The 23059-nt window shown below is 45.0% G+C and overlaps 1 protein-coding gene across 1 annotated transcript in view; it reads left to right on the top strand.

Moving 5' to 3' along the window:
- The window catches only part of OVCH1 (ovochymase 1), a 177967-nt gene that overhangs the window by 66157 nt on the left and 88751 nt on the right, over nt 1-23059 (top strand). Inside the window, exons 13-14 of the mRNA XM_073623594.1 lie at nt 43-136; nt 10251-10379. Of these exons, the coding sequence (XP_073479695.1) occupies nt 43-136; nt 10251-10379 (223 nt within the window). The remainder of the gene's footprint in view (nt 1-42; nt 137-10250; nt 10380-23059) is intronic.

The raw sequence follows: 23059 nt of genomic DNA, 5'->3' as shown, positions 1-23059 counted from the left end.
TTGTAGCTTTTTGCTTTTCAGTGTTTTTCTGTTTATTTTCAGTTGCTTTTTGAAGACTTTGCTGTGGAGTTCCAGGAGAAATGTATATATGATCGTGTTTCAGTGTACGGTGACAGAGACCAAAAGCAACTCATTGGTAGGAGTTTTCAGTTACACAACAGTTAAAGCAGGACTCCATGCAAACACCTAAATAAACATTTGAAATGCATAGTGTATGTATGAATTGTTTTGTCTACCAAAATATTTTTAATTCTGTTCAGCCAGTCTTATGATTTACATCCCACTTCCACACTGCATGGTCAAGAAGTTGACACAAGCAGGGCCACCATTAGAAATCATGGGACCCCATACAGCCTGCCAGACAGGGCCCCCCTTCACCCCACACAGAGAAAGGGCTTTAAATACCCTCTTGCACGTACACAGTAATCCCGCTAGCTGTGGCTTCCTTCTTCCTATGGGGGCACTTGTGTGCTCGATCCCAAACCAGGCTGTTTGCATCTATTCACACACGCAGCTCAGCTCCACCCATTCTCTACCCCTTTTTGACTGACAGCACAAGCAGCTAATGGCTCCCGCTGCTCTCAGCCAAGCCTGTGAGACAGGGGAGAGGGGTGAAGAGCTGCTGCAGATGTGCACAGTGCTGGATCGAGATCAGGCTAAGATAAGTATTAAGGGGGGGCTGGGGGTGCACTACTAGTAACATTTTTTTTTCTTTTTTTTAAAGCTAATGCAGAGAATGCATTAAAATATAACTAAAGGCAAAACATTTTTTTAGTTTTGGCTAGAGTAGTGAGGGATTAGAATGCTTGTCAGTTTTTATTATGGTCTATGTCCCACTAGGGAGATTTATTCTCTATTTGTCCTGTTTACCATTATCAGTGAAAGTAAAAGAATATTAATTTTTCAAAGACTGAGGTGATGGGGATTGCCATGCCTTATGCCGCCGTTCACACGGTCGGACTTTCGGGCAGGAAAAGTCCGGAATCTTTTCATCGGACATTCCGATCGTGTGTGGGCCTCATCGAACTTTTTTTTTTGAAAATTCTGACGGACCTAGAATTAGAACATGTTTTAAATCTTTCCGACGGAATCAGTTCCTATCAGGAAAACCGCTCGTCTGTATGCTGTTCCGACGGACCAAAAACGCATGCTCTGAAGCAAGTACGAGACGGCAGTTATTGGCTACTCGTTATTGAGCTTCCTTTTTCTAGTCCCATCGTACATGTTGTACGTCACCGCGTTCTAGACATGTGCACAGCCAAAAAAATTGTTCATTTTCGTTTCATTAGTTAATTTTCTTTTTTCATTTTTCAGGTCATTCGTTTATGATCGCAATTCGTTCATTCGTACATTCGTGAATTCGTACATTTGTACATTCGATATTTGAAAATCTAAAAACCTGAAAATTGAAAATCTGAAATAGTAACTATTAAATTATAGGTATTGTAATTCCCTTTCAAATTTGGTTGTCAGTGAACTTAACAAATACGAATTTATCCAAAGTTACGCATTATCCGAAATAACGAATGCTGCATCTAAACAAATAGAACGGAACAAATTAATAATAAATAATAATAATAATAAAAAGTTTTTATTATTATTTATTGTTATTAATTCATTACGTTCCATTCGTTTGGATACGGCATTCGTTATTTCGGATCATTCGTAACCTTTGGCTAAATTTGTATGTGTTACGTTCACTAACAGCCAAATTTGAAAGGAAATACAATACCTATAACTTAATAGTTACTAGTAATAGTAACGTTATTAGTTAATATTTCAGATTTACGAATTTATGAATTCACTAATGTACTAATGTACAAATTACGAATGTATGAATTTACGAATTTATAAATTTTTCAAATTTACGAATATTCGGAAAAATTCGTTAAACGGGTTTTTGTTCAGATATTTCCGAATTTGTCTAAATTCGTTAAACGAATTCGGAACAAAACGAATTGCACATGTCTACCGCGTTCTAGACGGTCGGACTTTGGTGTGATCGTGTGTAGGCAAGACCGTTTCAGCGGAACTCCGTCGGAAAAACCTTCAGAGTTTATTCCGACGGAAAAAACAGTCGTGTGTACGCGGCATAACTCTCAAATCTCAAACTTGCAAAGTACTTACAAATTCAAATCTACAGACCACACCCTGAAATACCTGGGCACTTCTATTCCTAAATGAATAAATCAGGTCTTCCCTCTCAACTTCGTGCCTCTACTTTCAGAAGTTTGGATGCTACTCCAGAAGTGGCATTCAGGTAATTTCTATTGGTTCGGCCGATGCAACATTTTAAAGATGTCCATGTTACCTAAATTTCCTTATCTTATTCTTATTCCTGCCTCTTTTTTCAAACCACTTAATTCTCTCTTCACTCAGTTCGTTTGGGCCGGTAAGAAACCCAGAATCTCCCGATGCCTATTGACATTACCCAAGTAAAATAGCGGACTGGCCCTACCAGACTCTATGACAGGGGTGTCCAAAGTATTTTCAAAGAGGGCCAGATTTGATGAATAGAACATGCTTGAGGGCCGACCATTTTGCCTGACATTCTTTAAACCATTAAAATTTTGTCTAAGTGTGTCCGTCCGAGCGCTATTACACGGATCAACAAGAATTCTCTTGCCTTTGTGCTGTGTGTGGTGAATAGATGAGCTCGAGCGTGTTATTTGGATATACCGTATTTAATTGGCTTATAACACGCACCTTCACTTTAAAAAGGAAGTTTCAGGAAAAAAATCTTAAATTTTAAATAAAGAACTGTGAAGCAAAATAAGGGTCCGTGCCCATCAATGCAGCCTAATCAGTGCCCATCTGCAGCCCCCACCGTATTGCCATGAATGCAGCCCCCACCGTATTGCCATGAATGCAGCCCCCACATTGACATGAATGCAGACTCACCATTGCCGTGAGTGCAGCCTGATTCATGTCCATCTGCAGCCTTGGAGGAAACAGGGAGGGAGCCGGATGAGCGCCAACAGATATACAGGAGAGGCTCCTGTTTTTATCGGCAGCCTCTTTAAATGAAAGTCCCGCCTCCTATGATGGACAAAACAATTGCCCAATGGCAGCGCAGGAGACGGGACTTCCTTTTACACAGGACGCCGTGTAAACAGGAAATTCTCCTGTATCCTGTACGGCGCTCGTCCCGCCTCCTCCAAGGCAGCCAGCATATCTATCTTTTGTGGCCCCCGGCGCTCGGATTCGTTGGGGGCCACAAAAGATATATATGTCAAAATTACCAGGCGGGCCGTCCGAAACCGATCCGCGGGCCACGTTTTCTATCAACCTCTATCTCTCCTGGAAAATTTATGCTCCGACACAGGCCATATAAAACACTCTCTCTCCATGACTTACTCCATTTTGAAAACTCCACTTGACGACTCTAAACCAATTTATATCCAGAAATGGGAGACTGACTTAAACATAACCTTTGCCAATAATCAGTGCAGACGTATCATTCAGTTTTCCCTCAAAGCTTCTATATCCATCAGAATACAGAAATCTATTTTTTTTTTTAATTCTTAGTGAGATGGTACTAGACTTCATCAATTCTTCATACTTTATTTCCTTCTATTTCACACTGATGCTGGAGGTGTCAGGAGAACAGGGGAGACTTTTCACATTTATTTTGGGCTTGTCGAAACTAACTCCATTCTGGAGAGAAGTAGAGGATTTCCCAGAAAAAGGAATGTATTATATCCTCCCCGAAGGACCCCCTTATTTTTTATTTATGTATTTTTTTTAAGGTAACTCGGAAATACCAATTAAAACTTACGTTAATTTACTTGTTAAGGAATAAATACAAAGGAAGTGAATTTGGTTTTTACTTTCTATTTCATCTAACTTGTTAAAAAAAATGTTATATGCTATAAATTTCAATGTATTTGCGACATTTGAACTACATTGTTAGTTTTTTGGATCTATATTCCATTCCATCTGATACTGTGCACATTGCAGTCATATATGTATTTTATTGTTGAACCTAAATTCTTTACTTTAAAGAATATACATAAAAGCTACATAAATAAAATATATACTGTAGAAAAAAGGTAAAAAAAAATCCCAAATTATGGGTTGTCCCTAGAAAAGTAGTAGAGGGTACATCTTCTAATGGTGACCTGGGGATCCCCAATGAATTACTTTTTAATTTTCAGGGATTTCCTCTCTCTTTCTGTTTGGCTATGAGACAGAAAGTGAAATGAAATCTGCACAATGGGACATAGATGGTGGGGAAAAAAAAAATCTGACAGGAGTTATAACCCTCCCTTGCTCTATCCATCCTATAGTTCTACTTTAAGGTAAAAAAACCAAAACCTTTTACCTTTACAACCACTTTAAATGAGGTGAAGAGGGGGGGGGAGGTTAGGGAGACACTGGGTGGGCTGGGGGGAGTGCAGAAGAGGAGGCCCTGACCTGGGGAGGAGCAGAGAAGACCCTGGACTTCTCCCTGGGGGTGGTGCAGTGGTGGCCCTGGACTGGGGGGGTGGTGCAGTGGTGGCCCTGGACTGGGGGGGTGCAGTGGAGGCCCTGGGCTAGAAAGGTGTGGCAAAGGCCCTGGACTAGGAGGGGAGTTCACAGGAGGCCCTGGACTGGGAGGTGCAGAGGAGGCCCTGAACTAGGAAGGGAGTACACAGAAGGCCCTGGACTGGGTGATGCAGAGGAGGCCCTGGACTAGGAGGGGAGTACAATGGAGGCCCTTGACTGAGGGGGTGTAGAGATGGCCATAGACTTGAAAAGAGGGGTTGGTGTGGCACAGGACCTGGATTCGGAGGGCAGGGTGCAGAGGAGGCTCTGAAATTGGGGGGGGGGGGCTGTAGAGGAGGCCTTGAACTAGGAGGGTAGGGGAGAGGAAGTCCTGGACTGGGGGAGGCAGGTGCAGAAGTGGCCCTTTACTAGGAAATAGTGATTGGTGTGGCAAAGGCCCCTGGATGGGGGGGGGGCTACAAGGGAGATACTGGACTAGATGGGGTGCCTGGTGGTCCCAGATTAGGACTAGGATAGCAGGTGTCTGGAGGCCCTGGACTTTGAGAGGGGGATAGTGGAGGCCCTCTGGACTAGGAAAGAAGGTCCCTGAAGGACCTGCCAGCTTCAGCCAGAAAGACCCTGGATCTAAAGCCTGGGCCCTGGAGGGTGAGGGACATTTATCAATTGTCGCAAATAATGCCAAACGGGAGCAGAGACACAGATCGTGTGATAGATGTATTGGTTGTTTGGCTGTACTACTCCTGTGGATCACAGCAGTGCAGATTGTTTTGCACCCCTGTGACCCATTTTCAGCTGACAGCAGGCTGTCAGCTGACATCACAGAGCTGGTCCAGGCTGGGCATTAGGTCGGGATCTGCCTACATGCCTGGAACGGCATTCGGCTCAGCCTCTCAGCAATCCGCTGAGAACCTGAGCCGGCTGCTCCTGCCCCCTCCACAGCCTAGTGTTTCAGTGAGCATGGGGTATGGGCAGAGCAGAGAGCCAGAGACTGACAGACACCAGCTCTCTGCTCAGGGAGCAATGAGAACGGAGTGATCAGTGGTGTTTAATTACTCGGTTCTCAGCCTTGGAGCCAGCCAGGGGACCAAATGCAGCATCCACCTAGGCAAGTATGATTAAAAAAAAATTCCCATACTTCTCTTTTAATTATCCAACATCTCCTCTTTCCTGTTATCTGGCCCACATAAAAATTAGGCCTCATTCACATGGAGCATATGCGCCCGTGCCCAGTGTGATGGCCGTGTACCGCATGTGGAAATTTGGTGTTCTGTGCAGGCAGTCCAGCCAAAGTCAATTGGGACGCAGCAACTGCATGGACCTAGTCGAATGTCAAAATTTGACAGACAGGAAGGGATGCATGTATCCGAATGCACAGTGTCTGCATTGAGATTTGTGTACCCACTTCTATCACTGAATCTCTCTGGTGGATGCAGATGCAGCAAAAAGTGTCTCAGCATACAGGACCTGTCTCAGCACCTGTCTGAATGAGCCCTTAGGGGAATTTACCACAACTAGAGCAGACAGAATGTGGAGCAGCTGGCATGGCAACCAATCGGCTCATAGCTTTCATTTTCAAAGCTGAACAAGCTGAAGATAGAAGCAGATTGGTTGCCATGTGCAGCTGTTCCAGATTCTGACTGCACCAGTTATGATAAATTCCCCTCACTGTGTTTTTTTACAGGTCTTACTCCTGACTACTGCATTCTAAGTACAGCACATTCTTTGTTAAAGTGGTTGTAAAGGAAGCCCCCCCAGCCTAATACTTGCCTGAACCCCTCTCGATCCAGTGATGTCCACGAGAGCTTTGGCTTCCTGGGGACTCGCACTTGTGATTGGCTTTTGGCAGCAGCGGAAACCAACGGCTGTCAATCACAGCAAGTGAGCCAATCAGGAGACGGAGTGAGGGGGGATTGTGCCTGCTTGGATCCCGCCCAAAACAAGCTGCTTGCTGTGAGGGCACCTGGCAGGAGGGAGGGGCCAGGGTCGCCGGCGAGGGACTCGAGAAAAGGAGGATCCAGGCTAGCCTGTGAAAATCCATTACACAGAGTAGGTAAGTATAACATGTTTGTTATTAAAACAAAAACAAAAAAACAAGACTGTTAGGTTAGCTGTGTGTAGTAAAGGATTTCCAATAGAACGGTTTTTATTAAAATGAATGTTCTGAGGATTGTACAGTCTGTTACATACTTGCTTGTGGCACAGTCATTAAAGCATATGGCCATTTAAGCCCCTCCCACTATTGATACAGTCTGACCACACCCACAGTATTGCCACATACCATTTTTCTTGGGGGTGGGGGGGGGGGGGTCAAAGGAATGACCAGCCCCGGCTCCTTTGTCAGTGGCCCTGGACACAAGTATTAACCAATTTTATCTTTCAATGTCACATCCCTGCCTCCGTCTTGCTCACTGGACAAATGGTGAACATCAGGACACTGCTCAGGTCCACCCTACGCTCTTCAGTAATTTTCTGAAACCCCTTCACCTCCAGTGCCTGAAGCATGTTAGGTTGGCAGTTCTGTGCAATGCAAATGATTTTATTACTATCTGGGTGGGAAAGTTCACCCTCTGTGGCTTGGTGATCATTGTCACTGGACAGAAAGTAATGGCCAATCCAAAATGTTACAATCCTCACAGGAATAGAGGGGAAATCTTTCAATGGGGGCATCAGTTTGCCTCACCTCTGAGAGCTTTCCTTTCACTTCCCTTTGTGTCTGTAGGACAGAAAGTAAAAGGAAAACCTCCCCATGGCAAAAAAATACTAGCATGGGGTTTTACCATTTCCTACGCTAGTCAAAGTTTCTACTTTGGATACACTTTAAAGCTGAACTCTAGGATAAGCAAATGTTGTCTATAAGAAGAGGCATTTGTATTGTTACTTGAATCTTTGTGTATTTCTTCCACATTTGTGCATTAATCCAGTGAAATGTTGCCTCTGTGTAGGGGCTTCCTGTTATGAAGACCAGTCGCTGCTGCTCGTTCATGTTGTCGAGGGTGACCGGTCTTTCCTCTGCCCCCTTCTGTAGTCCTCTGCAAGTGGCCTGTAGTGAATGGGTCTGCAGGGTCCCTCCCACAGCTCTGCTCTCAACACAGGCTATGTACAGCACTGTGATCATGTCCCTTTACTTTCACAAGGTAGTATCTCAATTTGCAAAGCTGATTTATATCATTTGTGGCTATAGAGGAATAGATGTAATTTGAACGTTTTTGTTCCTGGAATTCAGTTTGAAATACATGTAAGGATTAGTGAATGACTTTATAGCTGAAATTAGAAACTCTGGATAACCCTCTGCACACTGCTATAACCCTTTCTAGCAAACTTTGCAATGAAAAACAGGGATTTTTAGTTCACACACATTGCAGTACATGTTTAAGCTGGCCAACTGCATCAAAGTAATCCCTCTTATGGCCAGTCCTACTCTGCTTTGCCAATGCAAATGCTACTGTGGACACCATGCCAACATGGGTCAGACAGCCACAAAATGGGACCAGACTTGAACCTAGTAGCTCTTCCCATTTTGTCTGTCTGCCCCTTGTTGGCATTGTGTCCACCTTAGCATTTGCATTGGCAGAGCAGAGTAGGACTGGCCAGAGAGGGATTACTTTGACGCAGTTGGCCAGCTTAACCCAAGCCAATTTTCAGCTTTCAGCACTGTCACTTTTTAAATGACAATTGCGCGGTCATGCTGCACTGTACCCAAACAAATTTTTTATCATTTTGTTTCCACAAATAGAGCTTTCTTTTGGTGGTATTTGATCACCTCCTGGAGTTTTTATTTTTTGCTAAACAAATGACCGAAATTTTATTTTTTCTAAAGTTTTTTTTCTTTATTGCAAATAAGTACGTTATTTTTTTTTTCTCCTTCACTGATAGGTGGCACTGATGGACACTGATAGGTGGCACTGGCAGGCATTACTGATGGGCACAGATTGGCATCCCTGGTGGTCATTAGTGGTGGTCCTGGTGGCATCCCTGGTGGTCCTATATGGGCATCCTCGAGGGGACGCGCTGATAATTATTCAGCGCAGACCCCCCATCAGGAGAGCAGCTGATCGGCTCTCCTCTGTCAGACGCCATAGAGGAAAAACCGATACACGGCTCTTCCTGTTTACACCATGATCAGCTGTGATTGGACACAGCTGATCACGTGGTAAAGAGCCCCCGTCAGAGGCTCTTTCCCGAAATTGGTGTTGCGGTGTGTCAGACTGACACACAGCACCACAGATCGCCGCGCTGCATGCCCCCATGGGCGCACGCCGGCTCGTTATCCTGAAAGACATCATATGACGTCCAGTCAGGATAACTGAACCACCGCCCGGCCGTCATTTTGTTATAGGCCGGGTGGGAAGTGGTTAAAGATGAATTTCAATATGGGTTTATCCAGAATTTGTAGTGTTTTTGTATGTAGCAGTACCCCCGTAAGGGCTGCTGATTTGGTCCTTGGCAATCCACCAATCACCCTGCTGCCAGGCTCCCCATATATCAGTGAAGACAAAGAGCAGACTTTTGCACAATTTTGTTACGTTTATTGTGGGGCACAACTTGGACGGGAGAAAGGAAGGATATGAGATGCCCATAGCATAGCACATTGCAGAACATTATTCGTGGCCTTGCATATTTATACATCTCTGGAATAACTTCTTTGCTGACTGTTTCTCCTTTTTCTTTTGGTGCAAATCCTTTACTGCAAAATTACTGAATTATTATTTCACTTCCAATTGAACAAGAAGAATCACTCTGAATAATTCCGCCTTGCAGACCAGAACAATATTGTCTTTATGAATCAACGAGCCAGAGGCCTACGTATCCTCTCTTCCAGGCTCAATGAATTAGACAGCCACCCAGTCTTTGGAAGGCATTACCAATGTGCTAACCAGGCCAGAGATGGCACGGTATCTCCCCCCTGATGGCCTGACACATAATAGACAGACTACTGCTCCCAGCCAGTCCTTTGCTATCAATGCTGTTTTCCCTGGCCACAGCATTCTACACTGTTCTTGATAACTTCTCTTGTTCTGTACACTGACCTTTTGGTTACTTCGCTACTTCTGTTCTGATATTGTCCAGCATTCAAGTCCTGTGTTCCCTGGTCACAGCAGCTTGATACGCTTTTAAAGACGAAGATCTTTATCCAAGACTCCCTCTCTGTGGTTCCTCCGCTCGGCGCATCACCACGTGGGGACGCCCAAAACAGCACCTCAATACTCCATGCTGTCTTTTCTGAACTCCAGACTCCTCCCTGGCAGCATGTGACCCCCAGCTTATATAGGAGGCCTGCCCACTGCCAATACCAAAAGGTAATTGGTCAGGGCTCCTCACATGAGCTGCCTGCCACTCAGACTTCAGGTCCAACCCCCCATTCCAGAACCATCTTTTTAAAAGCAGGGGAGGCATCTCTGAATCAGAGCACAGGTGACCATACCCACCACTACACTGAACAGTCCCAAATCAAAACAACCAGGCCTAACCTAAAGAACAGGCCTGGCTAAATTTACCTGCACTTGGGCCCTGAGCTAGAAAAATCCTATTCTAGCACTTCTCTTTAGGTAGAGGGTGCTTCACGTATACAGAATTTGTATGTGGTCACACCCCTTTAGCACCCGATAGATTATATGCACGTACAGGCTATTGGGACTTGACCACTGGTATGTGTTGTTTCTTTTATAGATGAAATAACATGGATTTTATGATTATCTGAGGTTTTGCTTTAACCACTAAAGGGCCCAGATATTACAGCCATTTCTTCTCTGTTCTTTGTACAGTAACTTTGTGTGGATTTTCTGTGACTCAGCCAATCTACAGCCAGGGGAACATTATGATGATTGTATTTGAGAGCGATGCTGAGAATAATTTCTATGGTTTCAAAGCCAAATTCAAGTTTTTATATTCAGGTAAGACTGCTTAGCCATGGAAATCTCCTTCCAAAGCCATCTTTGTTATCTAGGATTCTGTATATCATTTTATCAATGTGTGTGCACAAAATTGAGTATAATTTAAAAAAATGTTTTATATATATATATATATATATATATATATATATATATATTTATATATATATATATATATATATATATATATATATATATATATATTAGGGCTGAAACAACTAATCGATTAATCGACAACTAATCGATTATGAAATTAATCGATTACTATTTTCATAATCGATTAATCGGACAGTAACATAATGGGGTTAAAAAAAAAAATAAAATGAGCCCTTTATAGCACAAAAAGAGCAAATAATTGTTGCTGTAAATATTACTTTCACAGTTCTACAGTAAAAAAATGAACCCCTTACAGTAGTGATTATCTAAAGGGCTAATTTTATTTTTTTTAACCCCATTATATTACTAAACGTCTTAGACCTGCTTCACACCTATGTGTTTTTTGGTGCTTTTTGCAGAAACGCACTACAGTTCATTTACATGGCTTCCTATGGGACACGTTCACAACTATGATTTTTCAGTCGCTGCGTATTTGGAAAGGGTCAGGGACTTTTTTTTTTTTTTTTTTTCTTAACGCAAACCAGTGCTTTTTTGGTTCAATATACTTAAATGGAGAAGCTGCTAAAAAGCACGTAATGCGTTTTTGCAGCAATTTGTGTTTTTAAATTTGCCCAACAACAAATTGTCCAAAAAAAATGCAAAAACGCAAATCGCAGCAAAATCACGTGTGCAAAAATCAAAACGCACAGCAAAAAGCACTGCAGAAACAGGTCAAAACCAAACTGCATAGGTGTGTACCGAGCCTTATGCTGGCCACACGGATCAATTTTCAGACGAGAATATTCAGACAAAAAATCTTTGTACATTTGCTGAATGAAAGAATGAAAAAATGGATCTCTGAGTCTGATGATATTTAGCAGATTCACCCTTTAATAGTATATCTCCTCTAATAGTATATACAGTATATCTCTTCTAATTGTATATGCAGTATATCTCCTCTAATAGTATATACAGTATATCTCTTCTAATAGTATATACAGTAGATCTCCTCTAATAGTATATACAGTAGAACTCCTCTAATAGTATATACAGTAGAACTCCTCTAATTGTATATACAGTATATCTCTTCTAATTGTATATACAGTATATCTCCTCTGTCTTATTCTCAAAGTGGATTAGAGCTTTTGCTCCCTAACCATGAAGTTGGTAATTTATATTTACCACTGCATTGAGATATTTAGGAATACATTTCCTTTTTTTTTTTAAACTTTACATATTAAACTAAATTATACACCACAGTTTTTTTTAAGGTTATTAACCGAATAATCGATTAATCGAAACAATAATCGGCTAACTAATCGATTATGAAAATAATCGTTAGTTGCAGCCCTAATATATATATATATATATATATATATCTCCTGCAAATTAATTCTTAAAGGGTATAATTCCTAACAAGGTACTTTTAAATACTCCCTTTTGATTTGCTAAATATACCACTGACAGTGTTTTGTTATATCTGTTTTAAGTGCAAAAAATATCTGTTAATCCTGCAAATCTAGTAAAACTTAATGTATTGAGGTGAAAAATGTCAGTGTGAAAGTACCCTTAACCTAAAGCGAAGACCTCCAGCCTTACCCATCTTACACAGTTGTACAGGGTCCCCTCCTCGCTAAAATTGCTTATCTGATTCCACTACACACTGTAAACTTCTCACAGTATGCATTAAAAGCTGCAGCAAGCCAAATAGAGCCCACCTCATTTCCTGGCTGTTCAGCATCATTGAGCCTTTCCAACCTCCAGCTGACTGTTTCTGACCCACCCCATTCAGTAAACATGGACATTACCTAGGAAGGTCTGTATGCAAATACAGCCTGCCTATAAATGCTGACTCCTTCATCCACTCATCAAGGCATGTGGATATTTGCACAACTCCTCTCAAGAGCAAGCCCACTGTTGCATTATTATTATTATTCAGGATTTATATAGCGCCAACAGTTTACGCAGCGCTTTACAATATAAAAGGGAGACAATACAGTTATAATATAATACAATACAATACAATAGGATTAAGAGGGCCCTGCTCAGAAGAGCTTACAATCTAATAGGGTGGGGCAGGTGGTACAAAAGGTTGTAACTGTGGGGAATGAGCTGGTGGAAGTGGTAGGAGATTAGTTGGAGACGTGATAGGCTTTCCTGAAGAGATGAGTTTTCAGGGATTGCCTGAAGGTAGCAAGAGTAGGGGCTAGCCGGATAGATGGAGGTAGCGAGTTCCAGAGGATGGGAGAGGCTCTGGAGAAATCCTGGAGACGAGCATGGGAGGAGGAGATGAGAGAGCTTGAAAGCAGGAGGTCTTGAGAAGAGCGGAGAGGACGATTTGGGTGATATTTGGAGACAAGATTAGTGATGTAGCTTGGGGCAGAGTTGTGAATGGCTTTGTATGTTGTGGTTAGAATTTTGAATTTAATTCGCTGGGTGATTGGGAGCCAGTGTAGGGATTGAAGTAGAGGGTTGGCAGACACTGAGCGGTTGGTAAGGTGGATAAGTCTGGCAGCAGCATTCATGATAGACTGAAGAGGGGATAGCCTATGGAGCGGTAGGCCAATGAGAAGGGAGTTGCAATAGTCAAGGCGAGAGATAACAAGGGAGTGAATGAGGAGCTTGGTGGTTTCATTTGTTAAAAAAGGGCGAATTTTAGAGATGTTACGGAGGTGAATTCTACAAACTTTTGACAATGATTGGATTTGAGGCTGAAATGACAAGTCGGAGTCTAGGATTACACCTAGTACCCTGGCGTGAGGGGAGGGACTGATGGTTGCATTGTTGATTTTGATGGAAAAGTCATGGAGGGGGGCACGGGCGGGGGGGAATATTAATAGCTCAGTTTTAGAGAGATTTAGTTTAAGGAAGTGGTGCGACATCCATGCTGATATGTCAGTTAGTAAGTTAGTAATGCGAGAGGAGACTGAAGGAGTGAGGTGAGGAGTAGACAGATAGATTTGGGTGTCATCAGCGTATAAGTGGTATTGGAAGCCGTGGGCAGTTATTAGGTGACCAAGGGAGGTGGTGTAGATAGAGAAGAGAAGGGGTCCAAGAACCGAGCCTTGGGGGACCCCCACAGAAAGGGGCAATGGAGAGGAGGAGACAGAGTTGTAGGTGACACTGAAGAAGCGCTGTGATAAATAGCCAGAGAACCAGGATAGAGCAGAATCTCGGAGGCCAAGGGAATGTAGTTTATTGAGAAGGAGCGGGTGGTCAACAGTATCAAAGGCCGCAGAGAGGTCAAGTAGTAGGAGTATGGAGTACTGGCTGTTGGTTTTAGCAGTTAGTAAATCGTTAGTGAGTTTTAGTAAGGTAGTTTCCGTGGAGTGCTGCGAGCGAAAGCCAGACTGTAAGGGGTCAAGAAGGTTATTTTCATTGAGGTAGGAGCTAAGACGGTTGTAGACTAAGCGTTCTAGAAGTTTAGAGGTGAATGGGAGTAATGAGATGGGTCTTAAGTTGTTCAGGTCGGTAGGGTCCAGTGAGGGCTTTTTAAGAATGGGAGTGATCTGTGCATGTTTTAGAGGGGAGGGGAAAATGCCACTAGAAAGGGAGAGATTGAAGATGTGGGTGAGGGAGCATAGGATAGAAGAAGAGGGTGACCGTAGTAGTTGTGAGGGAACAGGATCCAAGGGACAATTGGTTAGGTGGGCATTCGAGAAAATTTTTGTAACCTCTTCCGTAGTAGCCAATTCAAAAGAGGAGAGTGTTGAATGTGCTGCTGGGCAAGGTATGATGGGTGGGGAAGATGTACGCACAGTGGAGATGTCCTCACGAATTGCATCGATCTTGTCTTTGAAGTGATTGGCAATCTCTTGGGCAGTGAGTGAGTTAGTGGGTAGAGGGGGTGGTGGACGAAGCAGAGAGTTAAAGGTTGAGAAGAGCCGACGGGGACTGGATGACAAGGAATTAATAAGAGAGACAAAGTAGGCTTCTTTGGCAGCATGGAGGCATGAATTGTATTTTAGAAGGGCAGATTTATATAGGGTGAAATCTTGCAGGCATTTGGTTTTACGCCACAGTCGTTCAAGAGCACGGCAATGTCTCTTGAGATTTCTAGTGTTGTCAGTTTGCCAGGGTTGTAACGGTCGGGGCCTAATTCTGCGTGTGGTTAGGGGAGCAAGTGCATCTAGTGATGATGAGAGTGAACTGTTGTAGACAGAAGTGGCCAGGTCAGGACAGGACAGGGGAGAGATTATGTCATATAGGTTGTCAGTAGCAGAATAGAGAAGAGAAGGGTTAAAGTGGCGAAGGTTTCTACAAATAATTGTTTGCTGCTTGGAGGGATGGGTGGTTGGAGGCAAGGATACAGTGAAAGTAATGAGGTTGTGATCAGATAGAGGAAAGGGGGTGTTGGTGAGGTTGCCAGGGTTGCAGAGATGGGAGAATACAAGGTCAAGGGTATTACCATTGGAGTGAGTGGAAGTATGTGTCCATTGGGTTAGGTCAAAAGATGAGGTTAAGTTGAGAAGTTTAGCTGTAGTTGGGCTGTTGACATTGACAGGAATGTTAAAGTCACCAAGAATAATGGTGGGTATTTCAGAGGAGAGAAAGTAGGGTAGCCAGGCAGCAAAGTCATCAATGAAGCGCGATACCGGTCCTGGAGGCCTATAAATTGCTGCAATCCTCAGAGAAATGGGAGAAAACAGACGAATACAGTGCATCTCGAAAGAAGAGAGGGATAGAGAGGGAGGGACAGTAAGGACTTGGAAGGTGCTTTGTGGGGACAGAAGGAAGCCTTAGGAGGAGCATTAGGAGGGAAGGCTCTTGAAAGGAGTTGAGAAACACACAGGGGTTGATTAACTAAAGGCAAACAGACTGCGCTTTGCAAGTGCAGTTGCTCCAGAGCTTAGTAAATGAGGTAAAGCTTCAATTTGCAAAGAATACCAAATCGTGTGCCAGGGAAAAAAAAAAAAAATATATATATATATATATATGTATATGTATGTATATGTATGTGTGTGTGTGTGTGTGTGTATATATGAGAGATATCAAAGGGTGAGGTGCATGTCAGTCACAGCGGTATGTGTGATAGCAATCAAGCCTTCCAAAGGGCTTATATTATAGAATAAATCGAGTGGGATTGCTGCACAAAAAAAAGTTTTAATGAAGAAGTTTAAAATCAGGCAGTCATGGTAATGCCCTGTACACACTGTCAGATTTTCTGACGGAAAATGTGCGATCGGAGCTTGTTGTGGGAAATTCCGACCGTGTGTGGGCTCCATCGGACTTTTTCCATCGGAATTTCTGACACACAAAGTTTGAGAGCAGGCTATAAAATTTTCCGACAACAAAATTCGTTTGCGTCAATTCCGACCGTGTGTGAACAATTCCGACGCACAAAGTGCCACGCATGCTTAGAATAAATTCCGAGACGGAACTGCTCGGTCTGGTAAAATTAGCGTTCGTAATTGATATAGCACTTTCGTCACGCTGCAATGTTTTAAATTGTTTAATGCAGAGCACTCTCTTTTTCTTTATAATGCTAGAAGAATTAAGTTGTTTTGCTGCTCATATTCACACAGACTTCTCACAAACTTCTTTCTTATTTATCGTGATTTCATGAATATAATATTTTTATTTGTCACATCTATCGAAAAAAATTTATTTTTTTGATGTTTTTAGATTAATTTTTTTTTTTTAAATCCTGATCTTGTGTTATTTATTTATTTTTTAACTCCAGAATAGTTTTGGGTGTGTTTTTGTGTGTCAAGTTACCACATTATTATCTTGTATTATTTACTCTCAAGGAGGTTGCTTGGTGTCGGTGTCTCTTATTAATTTCACATTGTAGTTTTGAAATGTACCTGCCTCCTCACAAACAAACTGTCCTTTTTGAAGGAAAACACACACACATAGGTGAGTATAATAAAACAAACCAAACATTTATTAAGGGGTCCTAACCAAAGAAAGAGGGAGGCAACGCTGGAGAAACAGCAGAAATTGGCGAAGCCTTTGGCCTCCAGGGCACACATCAATTATTTCACTGCAAAATTGGTGGCCTGAGGAGTCCATATATAAGGGAGTACAATCTGGTCCAGAAGTCCAAGAGATCATGAACAGCAGCAGATGACATACATGTCCCCTGGCTGTGGTCATACAAGAGCCTGCATCTTTTGTCAGACCAGACTGAACCCAGGCCATCACTTTCTTGTCTTCCTTCCACTCTTCCTTCTACGCTGTGTCTGTGGTGGTGGAGTTGTGGCAGGAGGAGGAGGAGGATGATGCAACTCACTCAGGTGGGTATTGGGTGTGATTTCGCCCCTCAACCCCTTATTTAATGTTTTATAAATGATTTCCTCACACATGAGGCGTTGGCCCTCCTGCATGTCCTGCAGTTTTGAGGCAGCCATGGAGGCAAAGGCCTCTTCACGAGTGGGGGTGGCTCTAAAGGGACGCAGAAGCCTCCTGAATCAGCCTGAGTGCTGAATCCTCCACGTTACTCCCCTTCCTGGGTCTTTTGTTTGGAAGGCGGAGGGGAGGAACCTGTGATTCTGTGAGGCTCCTACTGGGCCCTGCCACCTCCTGGCTGCCACTTACCCCGGCCACCTCCTGGCTGCCACTTACCCCGGCCACCTCCTGGCTGCCACTTACCCCGGCCACCTCCTGGCTGCCACTTACCCCGGCCACCTCCTGGCTGCCACTTACCCCGGCCACCTCCTGGCTGCCACTTACCCCGGCCACCTCCTGGCTGCCACTTACCCCGGCCACCTCCTGGCTACCACTTACCCCGACCACCTCCTGGCTGCCACTTACCCCCACCTCCTCCTGTGTGCCACATTCCACAGCCTCCTCCTGGCTGAAATCTTCCTGTGTATGAAAAAGGGACATAGTTTTAGTTTTTTTTTTTTTTTTTATCAATCACACACAATTTTCATCTCATGATTGTTGCAAATTGAATGTTAAGAAATATAACATTATCATTCTGAGCCCAGCATTTTTCATTCTTGTCCCAATTATTTTTGCTCATTCCTGTCTATTGATATGTAAAAAACGTTATTAAATCAGCAATTACTGATCAATAATAACATCTAGTGAACATAATTTGTTTTGCCAAGAAATCTGTAGAACAATGCTATACCTGACTCAAGCTGGGCTCCTCCACTTCTTCCTGGCTGGAAGTCCCAGGTTGGACATCGGAAGCCTCAGCTGGGGTGAAAGATGGGGTGGAAGGAAGAGTGGAAGGAAGGCTTGAGAGGGATTCCCTGACTTCAGTCTGACAGAAATCGCAGTCTCTCATAGTACCACAGCCTGGGGACATAAATGTCATCTGCTGCAGCTCCGGATCTCTGGGAATCCTGGACCTTCTTGCGATCCCTAAGATAAGTGCTCCTCAGGCCACCAATTTTGGCTTTTAAATAGGGGATGGTTGTCGTGGGGACCACCGGCTTCACCAACTCCAGCAGTTTCTCCAGCGCCGCCTGCCTCTTTTTGTTGTAGCGCTGGTAGATTTTTGATCTACCGCTGATAGGTAAATCCTAGTGGGTCACTTGTTAGAGGAAGTTAGATTTGCCTCTGTTCCAGCTTGGCTGAGTTGCATGTGGTTCCACACTGTGCCGGTGGGTGTCGTCGTCACCATGGGCCAGTGTTGGAAAAGCAACGTGTTGAAGCGTATGAGTGCTCCTCTGTCCCGCAGATAACTCGGTGGAGGTAGTCCTCCGAGTTGGATTCTGGGAGAGGGTATTTATGGGACAGACGCCATATTTTGGGGTTCGTTTTCAGCCACCTGCTGGCCCTCCTGGCCGACAGGTATGTGTTAAGAGTGCCACCTCGTGGTCCTCCGTTCCGGAGGCCCATGTCGCTGCGGCGTGTGGGTGGGGCCAGAAGCCTGTCTGGGGCCTACCACAGCAGCAGAGGAATGGTCCTGAGCTGTCTATCCTGAGTGAAGAAGCTGGACAACCGAGAAGATCCCAGGGGAGGACCTGTCATGGAAGGATCGGTTGGAGAATGTATCCTGAAGTAGTCTTACTGCATAGTACTGCCGGGTTGGCTTAAAGGTTCAAGTACTGTGCCTGACATTCATCTTAAACCAATACATCCTGTGGCAGAGGATCGTACGGGTTTTATTCCAAACAAGTCTGTGGCAGAGACTTTTGTTCGTGCTGCGTACTGGCTGCTAGGCAAGTGAGAGATGTCTATCCAGGCAGGCAAAGATTAAATCCTATAAAGGGGAGACTATTCAGCTACAAGTGTTCAATTGCAAAGAATGTTCTGAAGAATACTACGGAAAGGTATTTGAGCTTCCCTGCAGCTTACCTTCTGCCTCTTTCCTGCTACTTCCTTTATTTGTTCATTAAAGCATTGAAAAATATACTCGAGTGTTCAGTGTTTACATCGTCCAGAGGTAAACTCAACGGAACCCTAGACCCGGTGCCGGTGAAACAGAGGTATAGAGAGTGAAGCCCGCTTTAAACCAGCAGCTCCACTGAGAGTTATTGCTACATTGTTTATGATTATATTGTGGGTGTTTGACCTGCCACAGACAGGGCAGCTCCCTGTATTTGTCTAAGAACAGGGGGAGGAAGTTTTGGTCATTGAAGCCATCCATTTTATCTGCAATACACAAGAAAAACCCTATGTCAGGCTAAAGTCTCCTAATCTTGTCCCAATATAGGCCCCAATCTCTAAGCAGTATAGGCCCAAGTTTAAATGTTACCTTCGTTATCACGATCTGCGCTTCCTATACTCCTTCCTCCGCTCACAGATCGTACGTAGGACGCACACATGTTACACTTTACACTGCGCATGCGTGAAACTCCGTCCACCCCTGACGTTCTTTCTAGTCTATTCCCCGCCCCTTCTCGTTCGGCGCAGTGGAGAAGAGCACATGGAGACAGAACAGGTGCGTGCTAATTACAGCGAGGAGGAGGAGGAAAGGCTGGAGCCAGAAACGTCACGATCCCGGAGGAGACGATTTAAGGCATCAAATATGTCCTTTGTTGAGATGGTGGAGATGGTCGACATACTGAAGAGGGCCGACTATGACAGAAAGTATGGACCTTACCCCAACCCCAATGTCAGAAAGACCAAGATCATGGCGAAAGTTGTGAAGAGCCTGCACCGTAATTTTGGGGTACGGCGATCCAATCCATCAAATATCTGTGTGCTAAGTATACCTATTTTTCCCCATTCATCTTTCAGGACAGCACCATAGAGAGACACCGGCTCCTCCCCTCTTAGGAAACACCGCCTTCCAATTCAATATTTAAATCTCATCCTCCCAACGGCCCCTCAGTTCAGGTGTTTCCTCCGGTGGGGAGACACTGCTTGGGAACCGTGGCGGATCAGTCAGGGAGACTGAAGCCAAAGATTTGGTGTGAGGAAGAGGGGGAGTCGGGTCTCTCTAGCTCTTTCCCTCTACTATTGTTTATTCAGTTAGGTAAAGGCTGGGGAAGCCATACTTACCTGTTTTTAACTGAATTGGCGCGCCTCAGCCTCTCTTGGGGAAAGAGACAGCTGAGGAGGTCCGTGTTTCTTCTGCCCAGGGGGGCGCTGTGGGAAGTGCCTGAGTCTCTCCTGCTTGTGCAGCCAGCGTTTGAAGCTCTATGGCCGGGTCGGATGACGGGTGACGTCAGTTCCGGCGAGGGCGGGCACTTCCGACGATTCCGCGTCTTCCGGTTCCGGACGCGGGGAAAGAAAACGGACCGAGCGTTCGGCTGGTGCGACCCTCTTGCTTTGCTGTAGAGTCAGCTGTCGGGGGAAACGATCGACCACCATCCTCAGCGGACATGTCTGAGACAGAGGTCTCTAGAACTGCTCCAGGAGACAGTAGCACCAGCCATGCTAAGGTAAGTGGAACCCTGGGGTGGTGTTCCCTTGCCTAAATCCCGATAGCTTCACTGGTGTTCTCCCCTCACTGGTGGTTGGGGGGAAGGGGAGTGTGTCTGGGACCCTGGTGGTGGTTGGTCCTGGGGGGGGCACTCCTGGTGGTCCTCTGTAAAAGCACTGGTGGGATTGGGCATTTATGGCGACTCTTTCTTTTTCAGAAAGCCACAGAGAAAAGCAAGTCGCCTCATGGTTCAAAGAAAAAATGCCCCTCTTGTAGAGTTAGTATGGGGGAATCCTGGACCAAGGCACTTTGCAAGGAGTGCATTGATGGATTAGTCAGGGAACAGGCAGCAGAACAGGGTACAGATCTTGCTGCATCCGTCAAAGAGCTTTCTAGCACCTTTCAGTCCTTTAAGGCACTCTTTTCTAGCTTCCAGTTGCCGCAAGCCCAAAGCAGTCCTTTACCAGTGCAGCAGAGTGTTACACCTAGCCCAGTGGATACTCCCTCTGTTAGTGGAGAGAGACCAGGGGGCTCCAGAGTGGAAATTGAGGAGGAGCCAGATAGCACCGCTTCAGATTCTCAAAGGGAATCGGATGTGGAGGAGGTGGATGGGGAATCCACAAAAACCTCTCGCTATCAGCTTTCCCTGGACGAAGTGGAGGAGCTCTTGGGAGCTATTCACACCACTTTGGGAATTCAGGAAGAAAAGAAGGTGTTATCGCTCCATGACCAAATGTACAAAGGTCTTGGGGAACAAAAAAAAGGAAAGATTTCGCAGTCCATGATGTTTTGGTTGAGGCCATAAAGAATGAATGGAAAGATCCTGAGAGAAAACCTTTCTTTTCAAGGGCTTTGAAGCGAAGGTTTCCTTTTTCAGAAGGGGAGTCTCTAGTCTGGAATAAGACCCCTAGGCTGGATGCTGCTTTTTCTCAGGTTTCCAGGCAAACAGATCTGGCCTTCGAGGACATGGGGGTTCTTGCAGACCCCATGGACAGAAGGATGGACTCTCTCTTAAAGAAGTCCTGGGATTCGTCACAGGGAAACCTTAAGCCTGCCATGGCGGTCACAGTAGTGGCCCGCAATATGGAATATTGGCTTACGCAGATAAAGGCGCATATTGAGGCAGGAACGCCAAAAGAGACTATTTTGGCTTCCTTTCCCATGCTACTTAAGGGTGTAGCGTATATTGCGGACGCTTCCGCCGAATCAGTGCGCATGTCCGCAAGGTCTTCAGCCCTCACTAATTCGGCTCGAAGGGCCCTATGGCTTAAGACGTGGCAAGGAGACAGCGCGTCTAAAGTTAAACTCTGTGGAATTCCCCTCACAGGAGATCTCTTGTTTGGCCCAGGGTTAGAGACCGTTTTAGACCGGACGGCCGATAAGAAAAAGGCCTTTCCCATTAAAAAGAAGTTTGGGGAGCAGGCTAAAAGAAAGTTTCGCCCCCAGAGAAAGTTTGAAACCCCAAAAGGAGAGCGGCAGAAAAAAGCTTGGGGGCAGAAGGGCAAGGGGCGGGGAGGGGCGATTTTTCGCCCTCCTGAACAGCCCAAGAAGACCCAATGACGGGGTAACCACGGTGGGAGGAAGATTGGGGGCCTTCCTCCCACAATGGGAGATGATCACCTCCAACCAGTTTGTGTTAGGGATCATAAGAAGAGGTTACCAGCTAGAGTTCTCAGAACCTCCTCAGCACAGACTTCTGGTCACCGAGCTGCCAAAGTGTGCAGAGAAAGCGTCAGCTCTTCTATCCTCCCTACAGGAGTTAGAGGAACAAGAGGTGATAGTGAGGGTTCCTGTAGAGGAGATAGGCAGAGGCTTTTACTCCCACATTTTTGTGGTCCGCAAGCCTTCGGGAAAATTCAGGCTTATCATGAATCTGAAGCCTCTGAATGTCTCAATTACCTACAGGAAATTCCGGATGGATTCTATCTATTCGGTGAAAGCGCTTCTTCCCCCAAATTGCTTCATGGCGTCAATAGACTTAAAGGACGCTTATCTGCACATTCCAGTCGCAGAAAGTTACCAGAGGTTTCTCAGACTGGCGGTGAGAACTGGGGAAGGAACGTTTCATCTACAGTTCAAAGCACTCCCCTTTGGACTATCCTCTTCCCCCCGCATCTTCACCAAAGTGATGGTGGAGGTCCTGGCTTTCTTGCGGCTCAGAGGCATCTCTGTAGTCGCGTACCTGGACGACCTACTCCTGTTTGCTCCTTCCCCGGAGCAGTTGTACCAGGATCTTCAGGTAGCAAGAGACAGCTTAGAAAACCTGGGATGGCTCTTGAACCTGGAAAAATCCAGTTTGGTTCCGGCCCAAAAGGTCACCTTCCTGGGCTATGTACTGGATTCGACAAAACAAAAAGTGTTCCTTCCAGCAGAAAAAATCCAGAAGGTGGACAGAGCAATATTACTGCTCCAGGGCAGCAGTCAGATCTCAGTAAGGAAAGCAATGTCAGCACTGGGCTTACTGACTTCCATGCTTCCGGCAGTTCAGTGGGCAGGGCTGCACTTTCGCCCCCTACAGCTGTTTATTCTGAGTGTCTGGGACCACAGTCCAGCATCTCTGGACTCCCTTATATCTGTGCCAAGTCAGGTCAAAAGGTCCCTCTGGTGGTGGAGGAAAGGGGCCAATCTCTCACAGGGCCTGGAGTGGGTTCTTCCAGTGTCCATAACGGTTACGACCGATGCGAGCGGCACAGGGTGGGGAGCACACCTAGATTCCAAGATGATGCAGGGCACCTGGGAAAAAGAAGACGCAAAGAAGTCCTCGAACTGGAGGGAACTGAGAGCAATAGAGTTGGCTCTCAGAGCTTTTCAGAGAGAA

Source organism: Aquarana catesbeiana, linkage group LG03 (assembly GCF_042186555.1).
Source record: "Aquarana catesbeiana isolate 2022-GZ linkage group LG03, ASM4218655v1, whole genome shotgun sequence".
Lineage (NCBI taxonomy): Eukaryota > Metazoa > Chordata > Amphibia > Anura > Ranidae > Aquarana > Aquarana catesbeiana.
Note: the sequence above shows the minus strand (reverse complement) of the source record. Positions and strands in the feature narration are given on the sequence as shown.